The 19,110-nt window shown below is 42.4% G+C and overlaps 1 protein-coding gene across 1 annotated transcript in view; it reads right to left on the bottom strand.

Moving 5' to 3' along the window:
- The window catches only part of LOC122539641 (C-type mannose receptor 2-like), a 267,205-nt gene that overhangs the window by 169,089 nt on the left and 79,006 nt on the right, over positions 1 to 19,110 (bottom strand). The window contains exons 3-5 of the mRNA XM_043674640.1: positions 18,966 to 19,108; positions 13,453 to 13,566; positions 11,355 to 11,495 (exon numbers count right to left, since the gene is read on the bottom strand). Coding sequence (XP_043530575.1) covers positions 11,355 to 11,495; positions 13,453 to 13,566; positions 18,966 to 19,108 — 398 coding nt within the window. The remainder of the gene's footprint in view (positions 1 to 11,354; positions 11,496 to 13,452; positions 13,567 to 18,965; positions 19,109 to 19,110) is intronic.

Genomic DNA, 19,110 nt, shown 5'->3' with positions numbered 1-19,110 from the left:
CCTGTCCACCAACAACAATTTTAATGGCATGCGCACCCCCCCCCCCCCCCCCCCCCCCGCCCCTTACCTGGATGAGTGCACTCCAACACTAAAGAAGCTTGACATCATCCAGCACAAAGCTTGACTGGCACTAAATCCACAACTGTTCATCAAGGTCCTTTAGACAGCACCTTCCAAACCCACAAATACTACTATCTCAAAGAACAAGGGCAGCAGATATATGGGAACTCCACCACCTGCAATTTTCCTGCTATGTCGCTCGCTATGTTGACTTAGAAATACATAATGTGGATATGCCAGAGTTGGACTGGGGTGGACAAGGTCAAAAATCAAATGGCACCAGGTTATAGTCCAACAGATTTAATTGAAAATGCAAGCTTTCAGAACTCCACTCCTTCCTCACAGGCATGGTATGATAGAGAGGTATGAGAAACAGTATTTATAAGCAAAAAGTTAACAACTTTAAAACTAACTGCTCTTACTGAATCCTTTAATCAGTTAGGAGATAGACTGCTGATTAAAATGCAAAATCCAGATTCCTTTCAAGTCTTTGTCCCTAGATAATTAAAGCTTTCATCAACGTACATGGTGTGTTGGATGGCACTTATAGGAAGGGAGAAAAGTTGCAGATACAGTCACATAGATGGGTTAACTCCAGGAAAGATAAGAGAGGTAGGCAAGTAGTGCAGGAGTCTTCTGTAGTTATCCCCATTTCAAATGTGTGCTGTTTTGAAAAATGTAGGGGACTCTCAGAGGAATGTAGCACGAACAGTCAAGTTTCTGGCATCAAGTCTGGCTCTAATACAATGAAGGGTACGTCAGGTTCCAAGAGACCAATTGTGTTAGGGGACTCTCTAGTCCGAGGCACAGACAGATTTATTTGTGGCCAGCAGCGAAAAATCAGGATGGTCTGTTGCGTCCCTGGTGCCAGGATGAAGGATGTCTCCAAGAGGGTGCAGAATGTTCTCAAGGGGGAGAGGGACCAGCAAGAAGTCATTGTACACATTGGAACCAACAACATGGGAAGGGAAAAGGATGAGATTCTGAAGGGAGAATATAGAGAGTTAGGAAGGAATTTAAAAAGGAGATCCTCGAGAGTAGTACTATCTGGATTACTCCCAGTGCTGCGAGCTAGTGAGGGTAGGAAGACGAGGATAGAGCAGATGAATGCATGGCTGAGGAGCTGGTGTATGGGAGAAGGATTCACATTTTTGGATCATTGGAATCTTTTCTGAGGGAGAAGTGACCTGTACAAGAAGGATGGATTGTGCCTGAATTGGAAGGGGACTAATATACTGGCAGGGAGATTTGCTAGAGCTGCTCGAAATGATTTAAACTATTAAGGTGGGGGGTGGAACCCAGGGAGATAGTGAGGAAAGAGATCAATCTAAAACTGGTTCAGTTGATAAAAGAAGCATATCAAACAATCAGGGCAGGCAGGGACAAAGTAGAGAACAAGATAGGACTGATAAATTAAGCTGCATTTATTTCAATGCAAGAGGCCTAACAGGAAGGACAGATGAACTCAGGGCACAGTTAGGAACATGGCACTGGGATATCATAGCAATTACAGAAACATGGTTCAGGGATGGGTAGGACTGGCAGCTTAATGTTCCAGGATGCAAATGCTTCAGGAAGGACATAAAGGGAGGCAAGAGGAGGGGGAGTGGCATTTTGATAAGGGATAGCATTACAACTGTACTGAGGGAGGATATTCCTGAAAATACATCCAGGGAAGTTGTTTGGGTGGAACTGAGAAATAAGAAAGGGATAATCACCTTATTGGGATTGTATTATAGACCCCTAATAGTTAGCAGGAAATTGATAAACAAATTTCTAAGAAGATTTCAGTTATCTATAAGACTAATAGGGTGGTTTGAGAGGGGATTTTAACTGTTGTTTCCTTAGGCATTCATACAGGAAGTACAGTTCGTGGGTGGCGCTCTGTTGGATGGCATTGGTTTCCCCAGAAATCTGGAGAAATAAATAAGACCAACTTCCAAAAAATGAAACCAGACGAATCCAACACACCACACTTCTACGGATTACCTAAAATTCACAAACCAGGAGCCCCCCCCTCAGACTAATAGTCTCGCTACCTGGAACACCAACTTACAGATTAGCCAAGGAGCTGCACAAAAGACTAAAACACTTAGTAGATGACTCACCACTCCACTCCACCCAAGACCATCAATGACACCAAGATAGAAGAGGATGAAATAATGGTCTCCTTTGATGTAACAACCCTGTTCACATCCATCAACATCAACCTGGCCAAGGAAACACTGACTATACTATTAGAAGAACCAAAGACACATATGCCAAACACCATCAACTTCATCAGCAAGGACAGTATTGTCAAGTGGACCTATGCCTTACCACCCACTTCACCTTCAACAACAAAACCTACAGACAAACCAACGGAACACCCTTAAATCTCCGATATCAGGGTTCTTAGCAGAGGCAGTAAAGCAGAGACTCAAACAAACAGCTCTGCCAACAATCCAACCCAAATTTTGGGTTCGCTAAGTGGATGACACCTTTGTCATCACTAAACAAATTAGAGGAAACCTTCAAGACCATCAATAATACCCTTTCTGGTAAAAAAATTCACTAAAGAGGAGGAAAACAACAGCAAGCTGCCATTCCAAGATGTCACAGTAAAGCAAACAGCCAATAGGGAACTTCAAACTAGCATCTACAGGAAAACACATACGGACAAAATATTGAACGACAGAAGCAATCATTCCAACATCCACAAACGAAGCTGTATTAGAACGTTATTTCAATGAGCCACCACATACTGCAGCATAGAGGAACTACGCAGAGCAGAGGAAAATTGCCTGTACAGCATATTCAAAAAGAACAGATACCCAATGAACACAGTTCACTGATTTCTCAGCAACAAACCCAAACAACCCAGACAAAACACGTCCAGAAACCGTAGCCACTCTCCCCTATGTGAAAGGCATTTCAGAAGTGACTGCCAGACTACTCAGACCCCTTGGCATCATGGTAGCCCACAAACCCACCAACAGCAGTTAATGAATTTGAAAGACTCTATACAGACAACAAACAAAACCAATGGTATTTACAAAATACCTTGCAAGAACTGTAACAAATACTACATTGGACAAGCATGTCGAAAAATAGCCACCAGGATACATGAACATCAACTAGTCACAAAAAGACATGACCCACTCTCGCTAGTATCCTTACATACGGGTGAGGAAAGACATCACTTCTACCGGGACAACGCATCCATCCTGGGACAAGCCAAATAGGGACACACACGAGAATCCGTAGAAGCATGGATTTCCAACCGGAACTCAATAAACATACTTGGATCCCATATACTCCACCCCCTGCCCCCCAATGTCCTGTACTGCCGCAACATGATCTCCCAATTCCTGTACTCAGTACTCTGGCCAATAAAGGAAAGCATACCAAATGCCCTTTTCACTATCCTAGCTACCTGTGAATTCACTTTCAAGGAGCTATGAACCTGCACTCCAAAGTCTCTTTGTTCAGCAACACTCCCCAGGACCTTACCATTGAGCATATAAGTTCTGCTCTGATTTGCTTTTCTAAAATGCAGCACCTCACATTTATCTAAATTAATCTCCATCTGCCACCTCTCAGTCAATTGATCCATCTGATCAAGATCCCGTTGTGCGCTTAGGTAACCTTCTTCGCTGTCTACAACACCTCCAATTTTGGTGTCATTCGCAAACTACTAACTATACCTCCTATATTCATATCCAGATCATTTATATAAATGATGAAAAGCAGTGGACCCAATACCAATCTTTGTGGCACACCACTGGTCACAGACCTCCAGTCTGAAAAGCTACCCTCCACCATCACCGTCTGTCTTCTACTTTCCAGCCAGTTCTGTCTCCAAATGACTAGTTTTCCCTGTATTCCATGTGATCTAACTTTGCTAATCGGTTTACCATGAGAACCTTGTTGAACACCTTACTTAAATTGATATAGATCACATCTGTCCTCATCAATCCTCTTTGTTACTTCTTCAAAACCTCAGTCAAGTTAGTAAGACATGATTTCTCACACACAAAGCCATGTTGACTATCCTATATCAGTCCTTGTCTTTCCAAATACATGCAAACCTGGTCCCTCTGGATTCCCTCCAATAACGTGCCGATGTCAGGCTCACTGGTCATCTGGCTTTTCTTTACCACCTTTTTTAAATATTGGTACCATGTTAGCGAACCTCCAGTCTTCTAGCACTTCACCTGTGACTACCAATAATGCAAATATCTCAGCAAGGGGCCCAGCAATCACTTCCCTAGCTTCCCACAGAGTTTTAAGGTACACCTGATCAGGTCTTGGGAATTTATCCACCTTTATGCGTTTTAAGACACATAGCACCTCTTCCTCTGTAATATCAACATTTTTGAAACTGTCACCATCTATTTTTCCACATTCTGTATCTTCCATGTTCTTCTCCACAGTAAACAGTGATGCAAAATACTTGTTTAGTATCCTCCCCCATTTCCTGCTGTTCTGCACATAGGCTGCCTTGTTGAGCTTTGATCCCCCTCATTACCATTTTGTGCTGAATGAATATATAAAATCCCTTATCTCATGTCCCATTTTATGCCCTCCTGACTTCCCTCTTAAGTATACTCCTATTGCCTTTGTATTCTTCTAAGGATTCTCTGCTATCTATATCTGACATATGTTTCTTTCTTTTTCTTGACCATAACCTCAATTTCTCTAGTCATCTATCAGCCTTGGCTTTCACCCTAACAGAAACATACTGTCTTTTGACTCTCATAATCTCATATGTGAAGGCTTCCAATTTTCTTTGTCCCTTTACGTGTGAACATCTGCTCCCAATCAACTTTCAACAGTCCTTGCTTAATACTGTCAAAATTGGCCTTCCTCCAATTTAGAACTTTAACTTTTAGATCCAGTCTATCCTTTTCCATCACTGTTTTAAAACTAATAGAATTATGGTCACTGGCCCCAATTGCTCTCCCACTGACACCTCAGCCACTTGCTTTGCCTTATTTCCCAACAGTAGGTCAAGTTTTGCACCTTCTCTAGTAGGTATCTGGATTTTAATCAGCAGTCTACCTCCTAATTGATTAAAGGATTCAATAAGGGCATCTAGTTTTAAAGTTGTTAACTTTTTGCTTATTAATACTGTATCTCATTCAGCTCTATCACACCATGCCTGTGGAAGAAGCAGAGCTCCGAAAGCTTGCAATTTCAAATAAACCTGTTGCCTGGTATCGTTTGATTTTTGACCTGGAAGTACATTTCTGTTCCTTCAATGTCACGGGGGTTCAAAACCCTAGAACTCCTTTCCTAATAGCATTGTAGATGTACCAATACCAAACGGATTGCAGTAGGTCAAGGAGGCAGCTCAGCACCACCTTCTCAAAGACAGCTAGGGATGGGCAATAAATGCTGGCTAGCCAATGATGCCCAAATTGCATGAATGATTAAAAAATCAAATGTCTTCCCTGTGTCCACTCTGCTTATTACACCTTCAAATAGCTCAAATGAATTTTTCTAAAATGATTTCCCTTTCAGAAAACCAACTGATTCTGCCTAAAATGTTCTGCTGCTACTGTCTTCATTATGGATTCTTGAGTTTTACCACAGATAAATAGCCAACCTAGTTTAGTTTCCTGCTTTCTATATCCCTGCTTTCTAGAACAGTGTTACATGAGGGCAGCATGGTGCTTTATAGTGGTAAACGTGACTGTCTCTGTGGAAATTGTACATTCTCCCTGCATCTGTGAGAGTTTCCTCCAGGTGCTCCGGTTTCCTCCTATAGTCCAGGGATGTGCAGGTTAGAGGGATTGGATATAGGAAATGCAGAGTTACAAGGATAGGGTAAGGGTTTAGGTCAGGATGGGTCATGCTCTTTGAAGGATTGGTGTGGACTTGATGGGCTGAATGGCCTGCTTCCACATTGTAGAGATTCTATTATTTGTAGTTTATGCGCACGGACCACTTCAGAATGATGGGAATTTTGGAAAATTACCATCAATGGATCTAATACCTCCTCGCTTCCTCGAGGATCCAGGGATCAGCTGCAAACACTTGTCAAGTCTTAAGTCTCACTAGTAATATTACTACTGATTTTGATCATTTCAAGCTCCTTCCTTTATTTGCTTCTTGATATTCCAATATTACTGGGATACTCTTTGTATCTTCTACTGTTAATTTAGATACAAAATACTCATTCAAAATTCTATGCCATTATCTACTGTCCCCTTATTAAGCCACCCTGCAAAAGACCAACGTTTACTTTAGCTACTTGCATTAGTTTTTATTGCCTTTTCTTATTTCGCTCACAAGTCTACTCTCATTCTCTTGCACTTTTTTGTAAACATACATTGCTGGCCTCTAAACCTCTCTGAATTTTCTAAGCTACTATTAACCTTTGCAGCATTGTGCACTTTATCTTTCAATCATTCGTAACTTTATCTACAGATGATATAACCTTTTTATAAAATGTCTATTTCGAATGGATTATATAAATACAGGTGCACAATCCTTTATCCGCAATGCTTTGGACCAGCTGGTTTTTGGAATTCAGAATTTTTTGAATTTCAGAAAAAGTGACAGTTTGATGGCGAAATTTTTAAAAATCTTACCGAGCAGACTGACTGAATAAAACGGGCCTTGGAGACAGATTAGATTAGATTACATTACAGTGTGGAAACAGGCCCTTCGGCCCAACAAGTCCACACCGACCCGCCGAAGCGCAACCCACCCATACCCCTACATTTACCCCTTACCTAACACTACGGGCAATTTAGCAAGGCCAATTCACCTGAGCTGCACATCTTTGGATTGTGGGAGGAAACTGGAGCACCCGGAGGAAACCCACGCAGACACGGGGAGAACGTGCAAACTCCACACAGTCAGTCGCCAGAGGCGGGAATTGAACCCGGGTCTCTGGCGCTGCAAGGCAGCAGTGCTAACCACTGTGCCACCGTGCCGCCCACTGTGCCACCATGCCGCCCACAGAATTGAGACCTGCCAGTGCTGGGCCACACACCCCCGATGTCTCATCTGAGGGACACACATCGAGTGGGTGTTGACTTGGGTTAATGCCAAACAACCTTGTTAATGAGAAAAAAACTTCACAATACCTTTGGACTTTGGAGCTTTTCAGATTTCGGGATTTCGGATAAAGGGTTGTCTGCCTGTATCTAGCACATAGGAAGATGATTGTGATTGTAGAAGGTCAGGCATCCCAGCTCCAGGACATCTCTGCAGGAGTTCCTCAGAAGCAGCATTGATGCTGCTCCATCAATGATCTTCCCTCCATCATAAAGTCACGACTGGGGTTATTCACCGATGATTGCACAATATTCAGCACCATTCAAGACATCTCAGATATTGAAGCAGTCCATGTTCAGACACAACAAGATCTCGACAATATCCAGGTTTGGACTGAAGAGTGCCAAGTAATATTCATGCCACACAAATCCTGCACAATTATGATCTCCAATAAGAGAGAATCTAACCACACTTCTTGACATCCAATAGCATTATCATCAATGAATCCCCCACTATCAACGTCTCCTGGATTACCATAGACTAGAAACTGAACAGGACTCACCATTTAAATACATCGGCTACAAAAGCAGGTCAGAAACTAGGAATACTGCAGCAAATTACTCACCTCCTGACTCCCCAAAACCTATTCACTATCTGCAAGGCACAAGTCAGGAGTTTGATAGAATACTCCCCCCTTGCCTGGATGGATTCAGCTTCAACAACACTAAGGAAGCTCAACTCCATCCAGGATATTGCAGCCCACTTGACTGGAACTATATTCACAAATATCCACTCCCTCCAGCACCGATACTCAGTAGCAGCAGTGTGTACTATCCACAAAATGCACTGCAGGAGCTCACCAAAGATCATTAATAGCACCTTCGAAACATATGACCACTTCCATCTTGAAGGACAACAGCAGCTGGACATGGGAACATCACCATTTTCAAGTTTCTCTCCAAGTCACTCACCATCCTGACTTGGAAATACAGGGGAACCTTGATTATCCAAACATGATGGATGGGCACTATTTGATAATCGATTATTCGGTTAATCGATTAAATGCCTTTCCTCTGGGGCTTAGAGTTAAAGTCTTCTTGTTCAGGAGACTGCAGCAGCACACAGCATGCGAGGCCCTGTCTCCCCACCCCGTCCAACACCTCCCCCTGCTCCCAACCCCATACACACCCGCCCCCTCTCCGGGGCAGCCAGACTGCACACCAGCAACAAGTCTTCTGCTGCTGCTGCTGCCTTTGTGGGGTAAATCTCCAAATAGCACACGCACACACACAGCCACACACACAACTTTTTATTGCAACTTCTGGACAGGTTCCACCTTTGCCTTGTACAGGACAGTGTTGGAGAGGTTATGTTAGGGTGGGGTTCAGAATACACCCCTGTGTAGAACTCCAGGGAAACTGTGGGAGAGAGAGGGCGGGAGGTCAGTCAGTTAGAGACACTGTCTGTTTAATCACTGTAAACAGAAGACGTGATCTCTGTTGGAAACACGTCTTTGATGTAATGTTTCCATCGAGATCTCCTTCGGATAATCCGATTTTTGGATAATTGGTATTCAGATAATCGAGGTTCTTCTGTACATCCCCATTCCTTCACTGTCACTGGGTCAAAGTGCTGGAATTCTCTCTATAAGGGCACGTGAGTCTACCTAGAGCACATGGACTGCAGCGGTTCAAGCAGCCAACTCAACACCTTTTCTCAAGGGCAACAAGGGATGGTCAATAGTTGCTGGCGCTGGGGGGTGGGGCCACTGGCGGTGATGGGGAGGGAGATAAGAGGAATTGAATGGGGACTGGGAGTTGGGGGGGGATGGGTTGGGGTGTGGTGGAGAGAGCGGGGAACACATGCACGGACAGCCCAGCCCAGGACACAGCCCCTAGGAAGGCCCTTCCTCATGTGGTAAATCAGCTGGTGAGGTCCAGGCGATGAGATGCTGAAAGGAGCACCAGCCAAAGACACTCGCGGAGAGGAGAAGCACTGTTTTGGTGACTTCCATCATTGCTTCCCTGTCCCAATGCAGCCAGCCTGGTGATACCAAAGGCACATACAGCTTCGTCCTCTGTCTAGGTGACTTCACAAGCCACGTCTGCACATGAGCGAGTGTTGTTATAGATAATCATTTACGTCAAAAAAACAGAATGTTTTCACAAGATGGAGAATCGGGAAAAAAGGAATGAGAAAGTCAATGAGATTCCACACAGCACAAGATCTAAAGTAGAAGAGAACGATTCCATCTGAGAAGTCACTTTTTCCAAGAGTAAGTTCAGACAGGAGAGAGATTTCTGTCAGGCAGTACAATGAACAAGACACTTTGAGTGAGTAGATATTAAGGGAAACTAGAATCTAAAACCTAACTTGCTAATAAATTAACAAGATAAAGAAAGAAGAGAATAAGGGAAAGAGAGGGAAATAAAGCTCATAAACACTAATGTGTCAATCTATCCTATGCGGTAATAAAAGATACATTGCAAACAACTAGTGTGAGCTCCAAATCCCTTGTAAAATACTACATTCAAAATCATAGAATTGCTACAGTGTAGGAGGAGGCCTTTCAGTCCATCATGCCTGCAGCAACCCTGTGATAAGCAATTCACTTAGTTTCATTTTCCTACTTTCCATAAGCTTGCACATTGTTGCTTTTCTAATAATTATCTTTTAAATGTCTTGAGTAAACTTACTTCCACCACTCTAGGCACCAGCTAGTTGCTGCACAGAAGTTTCTTCTCATACCACCTTTGCTCTTTTACTTTAAATCTGTGTCCTCTCCTTCCCAATATTTTCAGAAGTGTGGATAGTTTCTCCCTCTCTACCTCAACAAAATTTCCTCTCAGTCTTCATTCAACTAGAAAAAATCAGGCCCAACTTCTCCGACCTATCTTCCTTACTGAAGTTCCTCATTCTGGAACTATTCTCACGAATCTTGTCTGCACTCTCTTCAATGCCATCACATCTTCCTTAAAGTGTAGTGCTCAGAACTGGATACAATGCTGCAGCTGAAGCTACAATAGTGCCTTATACAAGTTCATCACAACCTCCATTCTCTTGTCATCTATACCCTGATTAACAAAGCCCAGAACACTGCATGTTTTATTAACTGCTCTCCGCACCTCTCCGATCACCTTCAATGACTTACATACATATACAACTCTGCTGCTATACCCCTTTTACAGTTGTACCCCTCATTTTATATTATTTCTCCACATCTTGCTAAAATGAATTAACTATCATTCCTCCACGTTGAATGCCATTTGCTACTTGTTGGCCCACTCCATTAACTATTCCATTGTCCTTCTGACACTCTACATTACTTTCCTCAGTATTCACACCAAGTTTAGTGTCATCTAAAAATTTTAAAAAGTGCAGATTTCACAGCAAAGTCGAGATTATTAATATATATTAGGAAAAGTAAGGGTCCCAACCTGGCCTCCTGGGGAAATCTTCAGACCATCCTCCAGTCTGAAAAGTCTCCATTAACCACAATACTCTGTTTCCTGTCACACAGCCAATTCACTATCTATGTTGTTATTGTAAGAGCAAGGTAGGATTCCGTACAATTCTGGGATGCTCCAATTTGATGATTCAGTATCACACTGAGGAAAGCATCTAATCAACTAGGGCAGCTAACATCATTCCTTTCATACAGCACCATGCCAAGGGTACAGGAAACTTTCTCCAAGTTCAATTCTCCTTCAGGAAGTTGGGTCGCTTCAGGACATCATATTTGCTATATTTGTGGTGTTGCCAAAATACCATCTGCTTTCATTCAAATCAAACACAGTTCTCACAATGTACCACAGATCTCCAGCAATGCAGCACAGACATACAACTCTTTAACCTACAATCATAATATACAATCAAGTCAGGAGATTCTTTAACTGTTACACTAGCCAAAAACAAGATCTGTCCTCGTTAATCAACTCACCACTCTTGATTCTTGCACTCGGCATTGCTCTTCAGCTGACCCATAGCAACTTCTCAATGAGTTAACACTCTTAATTCTGTTAAGACTTTTTTCTTTCCTTGTTCAGCCTCATAGAAACCATTTAACAGCAGACAGCTTTCTCCCAGGATTCTTGGGTTTTGTTTGTCCCTCTTTCACAGGACCCTTAGTCTCTAATCGAGCCCTCATTTTCTCTTCCACTCAATTGCTATTTACATGCTTTTAGAAGACTTTTGGATTCTTTGTATGTTAGCTCCCAGTGAATTTGCATATTCAGATCTGTTGAACTTCCACCACTGGAATGCATGCTAGTGTGTGGAGCTTGCACATCTCGTGACATCCCTACCTTTGGTTGTGGAATCCTTGGTCTTTGGCTTTTTCTTGCAGACATACGGCCGAGCAATGCCACAGTCTTTATTCTGCCATCTTCCGGAAGATTCTGTCCTGATAACTCCACAGTTTTCCTCAAATGAGTTTGCAGGTTGGTCTATGACAGAGTGGAAAAGAAAACACCAGAAATTTGTGCTGAACCTAGGCATAGAGCAGATGTGTTATAGATTTGTGGCAGTCTCTAAAATGACTACACTGAATATTACGTTCTCTAAACCACACCCCCACCAAACAAAGTGATACATATTCAGCAGTCTGAGTAAAAAGCAAACCTCCCACTTGACAGCACTGGGAGTATAAACATCCTTAGCAGCAGCCAGATGGAGGGCAAATAGAATCACTGCTATCCAATGATTCCTGTTGCAACTTAAGCAGTTGATCAAGTTGGTCAAGTAACACAAGGATAAATGTCATCAGTTATCACACCCTAGGAGTAACTAGGATCAGATTAATTATGAGAAATGAAGAGTGCTCCTGAGGCTTGGGGGAGGAGAGGGCAATAGGCAGAAAGCCAGGGAGAGAGAATGACAGATTGAAGAATCAAGAAAGCTGAGAGAGACAGAGAGAATTAATTTGGGAAGAGTTGTTTAGACACACCTTTGATCTGTTTGGTACAAGGCTGATCGCCATTTCTGTGCACAAGCAACAAGGAATGTCTGAAAACTGATATTGTGACAGCAGCAAAAACCAAGCACAGTCCTCAATCCTCTTCTGACAGCCTGAGATGTTCTTTTTGTTGCCTGGGCTCATCTACAGAGTGGTCACTTGAGTTGTGTACTGGTGGACACATCATCCTTGGGTCTTTATAAAGTGCACTTTAATGAAAAGAGTAATAAACAGAAAGTGTGACACTCTCAAGGGTAAATGAGGGTCTCTTGATTGAGGGAGCTGACAAATTTCTTCAGTAAAAGTTTGGAAAAGGGTCGGTGGAATTGAAGTTGTTGGAGTATCGGAGAAGAATGTAGAACAGCCTCTCCTGAAATTAGATATTCAGGACAAACATCTTATTGAATAAAAAGTAGAATTTACCAACCCAAGTGGATGTTTCCAGAAGGCTGAAACTAAAGCATAGACATCAACTGGAGTTTTCCAAAAATCTCTAGGCATGGGACTGGAGCGGGGAAATTGGCTACTGTTTAAGGAGAGTTGTGATAAAGGAATAAGCCTGCAATTTGGAGGTGAGTTTGTCTGACTTAAATTATGGATAAGATTCCACAATTTATAATGCAGGATATACTTGGTGAAAGGTATGGGCTTAATTAGAATAATTACCATGGATTGACAAAGGATTGACAATTCATGATTGAATAATTTTAGTACATCATGATTTTTGAAAATGTATTTATTCACACAATGTAGGCATTGCTGACCATTTATCGCCCATCCCAAATTACTCAGAGGGCAGTTGAGCATTAACCCCAATGTTGTGGGGCTGGAGTCACATGTAGGCGAGACCATGTAAGGATGGCAGTTTCCTCCCCTAAACAGCATGAGAGAACCAGATGGATTTTTCCCCACAATCAACAATGGATTCATGGTCATCACTGTACCCTTAATTCCAGAATTCAAATTTTCGAAAGGAATTTGATAAAGTGACATGAAGAGACTTGCTACAAGAATGAATACATATGGAATGCAGTCGCACCAATATAGAAAGCATGCTTCCTAGATTCATCAGAAGTCGGTAATGGAGTTCCACAGGAATTTTTACTTTGTCCTTTTTGTTCACTCATTTATATAAAGGATTTGGATACAGTGGAAAAGAATGATAGTGAAGTTGGCCGATAATTATAGCATATAGTAAATGGAGTAAGATCTTTTACGGTAGGACACAGGCAAATTAGTGGATTGGACAGGTAGATGACAGTAGCAAAAAGAAACAAATGAAATACTACATTTTGGGAAAGCAACTGTAAAACTGAAATACAAAACAGTGATTGACTGTGGAGCACAAGAACAGACAATGCATGTTGGCAGCGAAACAATTTAAGCTGAGGGTGTGTACGTGAAGAAGAGTCAACCAAGAGTTACTTAATATTGATCGTAATAATTACCCCTTTCCCAGTTAAGGTATTTCAGTGGTGATCCATCAGACCATTGCCAGCCACCATCAATATCCAAATCATTCAGGCCAATCCACAGAGTAGCACTATAACCAGTCAGGAGACCTAGAGAAGAAGACAACTCACATCACAATGCAAAACTTCAGAATAAAATTGCTGAATTTTGACACTCTACTTAGACTAACCTCAAACGTTTGTGGGCACCATCACTCAGATGGAGATGGTTCTCCTAGCACTGCCTCACTCAGTACACAACTTTTAAAAATTCATTTTCAGGAAGAGGGCATTGCTGGCATTTATCATTGATCCCGAGCTGATCTCAAAAAGGTGGTGGGTGAGCTTTCCTCTTAAACCACTACAGTCTGGGTACTGACAGCATTCACACTGTATCTGCAGTGGATTGACCAGAGACAATGAGTGGCAGCTAGGCCACCTCAGATAGGATGTAAAAGTCAACAACAGAGATGTGGGTCTGGAGGACATGTTGTCCAAACCAAGACAAGACAGAAGGGTTCCTCCCCTAAAGGGCTTGAGAAAACCAGTTTGTTTGGAGGTTGACAATCTGACAGCTTTGTATTCATAGAGTCATACAACACGGAAACAGACCCTTTGATCCAACCATAATCCCAAAATAGACGAGTCCCACCTGTCTATGTTTGGCCTGTATCGCTCCAATCCTTTCCTATTCAAGTACTGTCTGCAGTTCTGGTTTTTCTGCTATATGTAGGATGTTGTGAAACTTGAAAGGGTTCAGAAAAGATTTACAAGGATATTGCCAGGGTTGGAGGGTTTGAGCTGTAGGGAGAGGCTGAATAGGCTGTGGCTATTTTTCCTGGAGTATCAGAGGCTGAGGGGTGGCCTCATAGAGGTTTATAAAATCATGAGGGGCATGGAAAAGGTAAATAGACAAGATCTCATCCCTGGGGTGGGCAAGTCCAAAATTTGACGGCATAGGTTTAAGGTGAGAGGGGAAAGATTTAAAAGGAACCCAAGGGAAAACTTCTTTTCATGCAGAGTGTGGTGCGTGCATAGAATGAGCTGTCAGAGGAAGTGGTGGAGTCTTGTATAATTGTAACATCTAAAAGGCATCTGGATTGGTATATGAATAGGAAGGGTTAGAGGGATATGGGCCAAGTGCTGGCAAATGGGATTCGATTAATTTAGGACACCTGGTCAGCATGGATGAGTTAGACCAAAGGGTCTGTTTTTGTGCTATACATTTCTATGATATTGTGACTCTACTTATCTAAGTATCTTTTAAACATTTATAACTTTGTAACTGTAGCCGCATCCACCACTTCCTCTGGAAGTTCATTGTACACACAAAGCACTCTGTGTAATAAAAAACCTGCATCTCACAGCTTTTTTAAAAAGCAACTTATACAGTCAGCTTTTTACCTACACATCCAAATCTTCAAACTGCTGGGACGGAATTAATAGTCCAATAATAACCATTATACTATCATGTCTCGAAGCTTTGTCAAGTTCTAGGAGTTTTCAAATGCTGCCTTGAAACAAATTACCACTTTTTAAATCACAACTGGAAGAAGCTTGGAACTAGGCCAAGCCCAGGAACACAGTGACTCAAGTTTCTCGATAATCCTTTTCTCTCCTTTGACAAGTACCCGAGCTCCATTGACTGAGGAGGATGGTAGAGAGCAAGGTCAGTTGGTAGTTAGTGGCTTAGAGTGAAACCTCGGTTATGAATATAGAACATAGAACAATACAGTACAGAACAGGCCCTTCGGCCCACGATGTTGTGCCGAACATTTGTCCTAGCTTAAGCACCTACCCATGTACCTATCCAATTGCCACTTAAAGGTCACCAATGACTCTGACTCTGCCACTCCCTCAGGCAGCGCATTCCATGCCCCACCACTCTCTGGGTAAAGAACCTACCCCTGACATCCCCCCTATACCTTCCACCCTTCACCTTAAATTTATGTCCCCTTGTAACATTCTGTTGTACCCGGGGAAAAGGTCTCTGACTGTCTACTCTATCTATTCCCCTGATCATCTTATAAACCTCTATCAAGTCACCCCTCATCCTTCGCCGTTCCAATGAGAAAAGGCCTAGCACTCTCAACCTATCCTCGTAAGACCTATTCTCCATTCCAGGCAACTTCCTGGTAAATCTCCTCTGCACCCTCTCCAAGTGAGGCGACCAGAACTGCACACAGTACTCCAAATGTGGCCTTACCAAGGTCCTGTACAGCTGCAACATCACCTCACGACTCTTGAATTCAATCCCTCTGCTAATGAACGCTCATCCACCATAGGCCTTCTTACAAGCTCTATCCACCTGAGTGGCAACTTTCAAAGATCTATGAACATAGACCCCAAGATCCCTCTGCTCCTCCACCTTACTAAGAACCCTACCGTTAACCCTGTATTCCGCATTCTTATTTGTCCTTCCAAAATGGACAACCTCACACTTGACAGGGTTGAACTCCATCTGCCACTCCTCAGCCCAGCTCTGCATCATATCTAAATCCCTTTGCAGTCGACAACAGCCCTCCTCTCTATCCACAACACCACCAATCTTCGAATGTATCTCCCCACACCACATGTGAGAAATTGGGATCCACTTTAAAACAAAGATGTTTGGAAATTTTCACTAATGCCACTGTAAAGTCAGACAGATAGCAATTAATGAGTCAAGAGTTAGTATATTTCAATCAGTAATGCTCTTCTGCAGTACAAGAACACATTAATAGTGCCCTTTACTCTTCCAAATGCAAATATATAAAACTGAAGCAGGCATTAACTTAAGGGATCAGACTGCAGGCGCTCAGCCTAAACTCTGGCAAGTATCATCTCCTGAAGACATTCCCCTCAGCCAATTGCCAGAGGAAGTGACTCAGAATATGGGAACCTTCCAACTTGGGTTGTGGCAGGAGCTAGCCTTCAGCTCCAGGTCAGCCCCCCTCAAGAGTTCTAGCTGAGGTGGGTCACATGACTAGCAGAGGCCTGCTGTGGAATAGAAAACACTGGAAAGGTACACAAACATTGAAACATGAACTATCAAAGAGACCACAATTTATACAATAGGAGCCCCTGTGTCCAAATCCCACCAGTTGCCTTTCCTCAATTTACATAGCTCAGTAGAAGCAGTTGCTAGCATTGCAAGAGTCAAAAAGACTGGTTGATGCTCTCGGAACACAGAAGATAGAAGTTGAAATAGGCTATTTGGCCCTTCAAACTTGCTTTCCAACTCGATATAAATCTTGGCTGATCCGATTATGGTTTGAACTTTACTTTACTGTCTTACTCTTGACTGCTTTGTTTATTAAAAAGATCTATCTAACTTGGCGCTGAATAAATTCAACAGCCCAAGTCTCTACTGCTCTCTGTGGAAGAGAATTCCACAAATTAATGATCCAGTAAGAGAAAAAAACGTTTTTTAAAGTTTTGTCTCTAGTTCAGTCTGGTTGTTCAACCATGGATCTGCCAACCCGGCTTTCGGAGTAGACCACTCAGAAAGTTGTAAAATGTACACCGGCTAGAAGAAGATTTTTTCAAAATTTGCACACGATGTTCCTCCTGACAGTTTATTATTAAAAACTTTCAAATGGATTGCATTAGCAGCAAACAGTTCCAAAAAATGAAGCCATTCCATCTCTGCTGCACCTCCAAAGGCCAATCCTCCCACTGAAAGACTTTGGGAATTGCATGCATCCCATCTTAATAAACAGCTGAGTTCATTCCACTCAAAAAAGCCTCAAGACTCATAACAGTAACTAAGATGGAGCCACCTCCATCGTTTACTGATGATATTCTTTCAGAGGATCTAAATTCTGCAAAAGCTTGTCAAAAAGGAGGGAATCAGGGCCAAACCGTAATATTTCCAGGAGTAAAGCCATACAAAGTTGATTCCTTAGGGAATGCACTTGACAGTCCTGGCAGTAGTGCGATAGCGAAGAGCAAACTGAATGCACAACTAAAAGCGCTTTGATTTCCAAGAGGATAAAACATTATTGGAATGTAGAATTTAGGTTGATATCAGATCGACCATGATCTTATTGAATGAAGAAGCAGGATCAAAAGACTCAGTGGTGTACTCTTGCTTCTTGTTTGTATTTGCATATCTTTGTATACTATAAAGGAGGTCAAAACTGAGGATGTAATCCTAGGATTGCTTTCATTGAATCCCTACCGTGTGGAAACAGGCCATTCAAACCATTGCGTCCACATCGACCCTCCGAACAGCATCCTACCCAGATGCACCCCTCTACCTTATCCCTGTAATCCCACATTTCCCATAGAAAATCCACCTAACTTGCACATCTTTGGACTGTGGGAAGAAACTGCAACATCCAGAGGAAACCCACACAGACACAGAGACCTTGTGTAAACTCCACCTGAAGCTGGAATCAAACCCGGTCCCTGACGCTGTGAGGCAGGAGTGCTAACAACTGAGCCACCATGCTCTTATGGATTAATTTGGTTCTCTAGTTAGCAGTCATGTCTCTGACTCAGACAGTTGAGTGTTTAGCAAGTAATCTAGGTCAATATTTCAGTGGAGTACCAAAAGGAGCTATATTTTTCCAAATATTTTCAGACTGGACTTCAATAGCAACCTCATCTGCCTGATCAGGTGGATACAAAAGATTTAATTGCCCCAATGTCTTGCCAACGTTCAACCTAAACCAGTTAAAAGTATTCACCTTGTTAGAGTTTATGGAACATCACTGAGTAAAAATTGGTTGCTATGTTTCTCTACAGAACAGCAGCAAATATTCAGGTAATAATATTGGACATGAAGCATTACTATACCTGAAAGCTGCTGAATAAAAATGAGTTATTTCTTTCATCTGTGACAGACATACAAATTGAATCATCCGCTCCCTGCATTGTCTCAATAGGCCCATTGATTGGAGAGATTTCATGAAAGATGTAATAAAAAATAAATTTATATAGCACCTTGTCTAATCTCAGGACATTCTAAAGCACTTTAGAGCCAATGAGGTGTTTTTTTGCAGTGCAAGGAGGAAACGTGGCAGGGAAGCTGCACACAGCAAGATCCTACAAAGAGTAACATGACATTGACAAGATCATATTTTTTGTGTTGGCTAATGAACAAGAGATAGATCTTGCGCACAAACATTGCGGAAAGCTTCCCAGTTCTTACTCAAAATGTTCCCATGGATTTTTTACATCTTGACTAACAAACAAATGAAAGGGTATTGTGAGGACTGGGGGGAATATGGAGTTGAGGTCGCAATCAGATCTTACTGAATGGCAGAGCAGGTCAAAGGGCTGAATGGCCTACTCCTGCATTTAATTCAAACATTTCTTTGCAATTATGTAAATCCCAGGAGGACAGAGGGGGCTTTAGTTTATCATCTCATCTGAGAGGCATATTTGAAACTATATCTCTTCCTCAGAACTGGGCTCGAGTGTCAGTGCAGATTATACCCTGACATTTCCGAAGAGGGGCTTGAACACAAGACTCAGAGATGGGGGAGTATGCTATTGACCAAAACATGGCATTCCTGCCATACCGTTGATGTAGGTCTGTTCATGAAGTTCAGTAATGCTCAGGAGATCAGAGTTCTGCTGCTGACAGCTAATGCGGGCCTCGCTCCAGGAGAGAGTGGACTGGAAGTTGAATTGGTAGCAGCTATTGCTCATTGGGTCCTTGTCCCA

This window comes from Chiloscyllium plagiosum, chromosome 33 (assembly GCF_004010195.1).
Source record: "Chiloscyllium plagiosum isolate BGI_BamShark_2017 chromosome 33, ASM401019v2, whole genome shotgun sequence".
Taxonomy (NCBI): domain Eukaryota; kingdom Metazoa; phylum Chordata; class Chondrichthyes; order Orectolobiformes; family Hemiscylliidae; genus Chiloscyllium; species Chiloscyllium plagiosum.
This window is presented reverse-complemented; position numbering and strand designations above follow the sequence as displayed.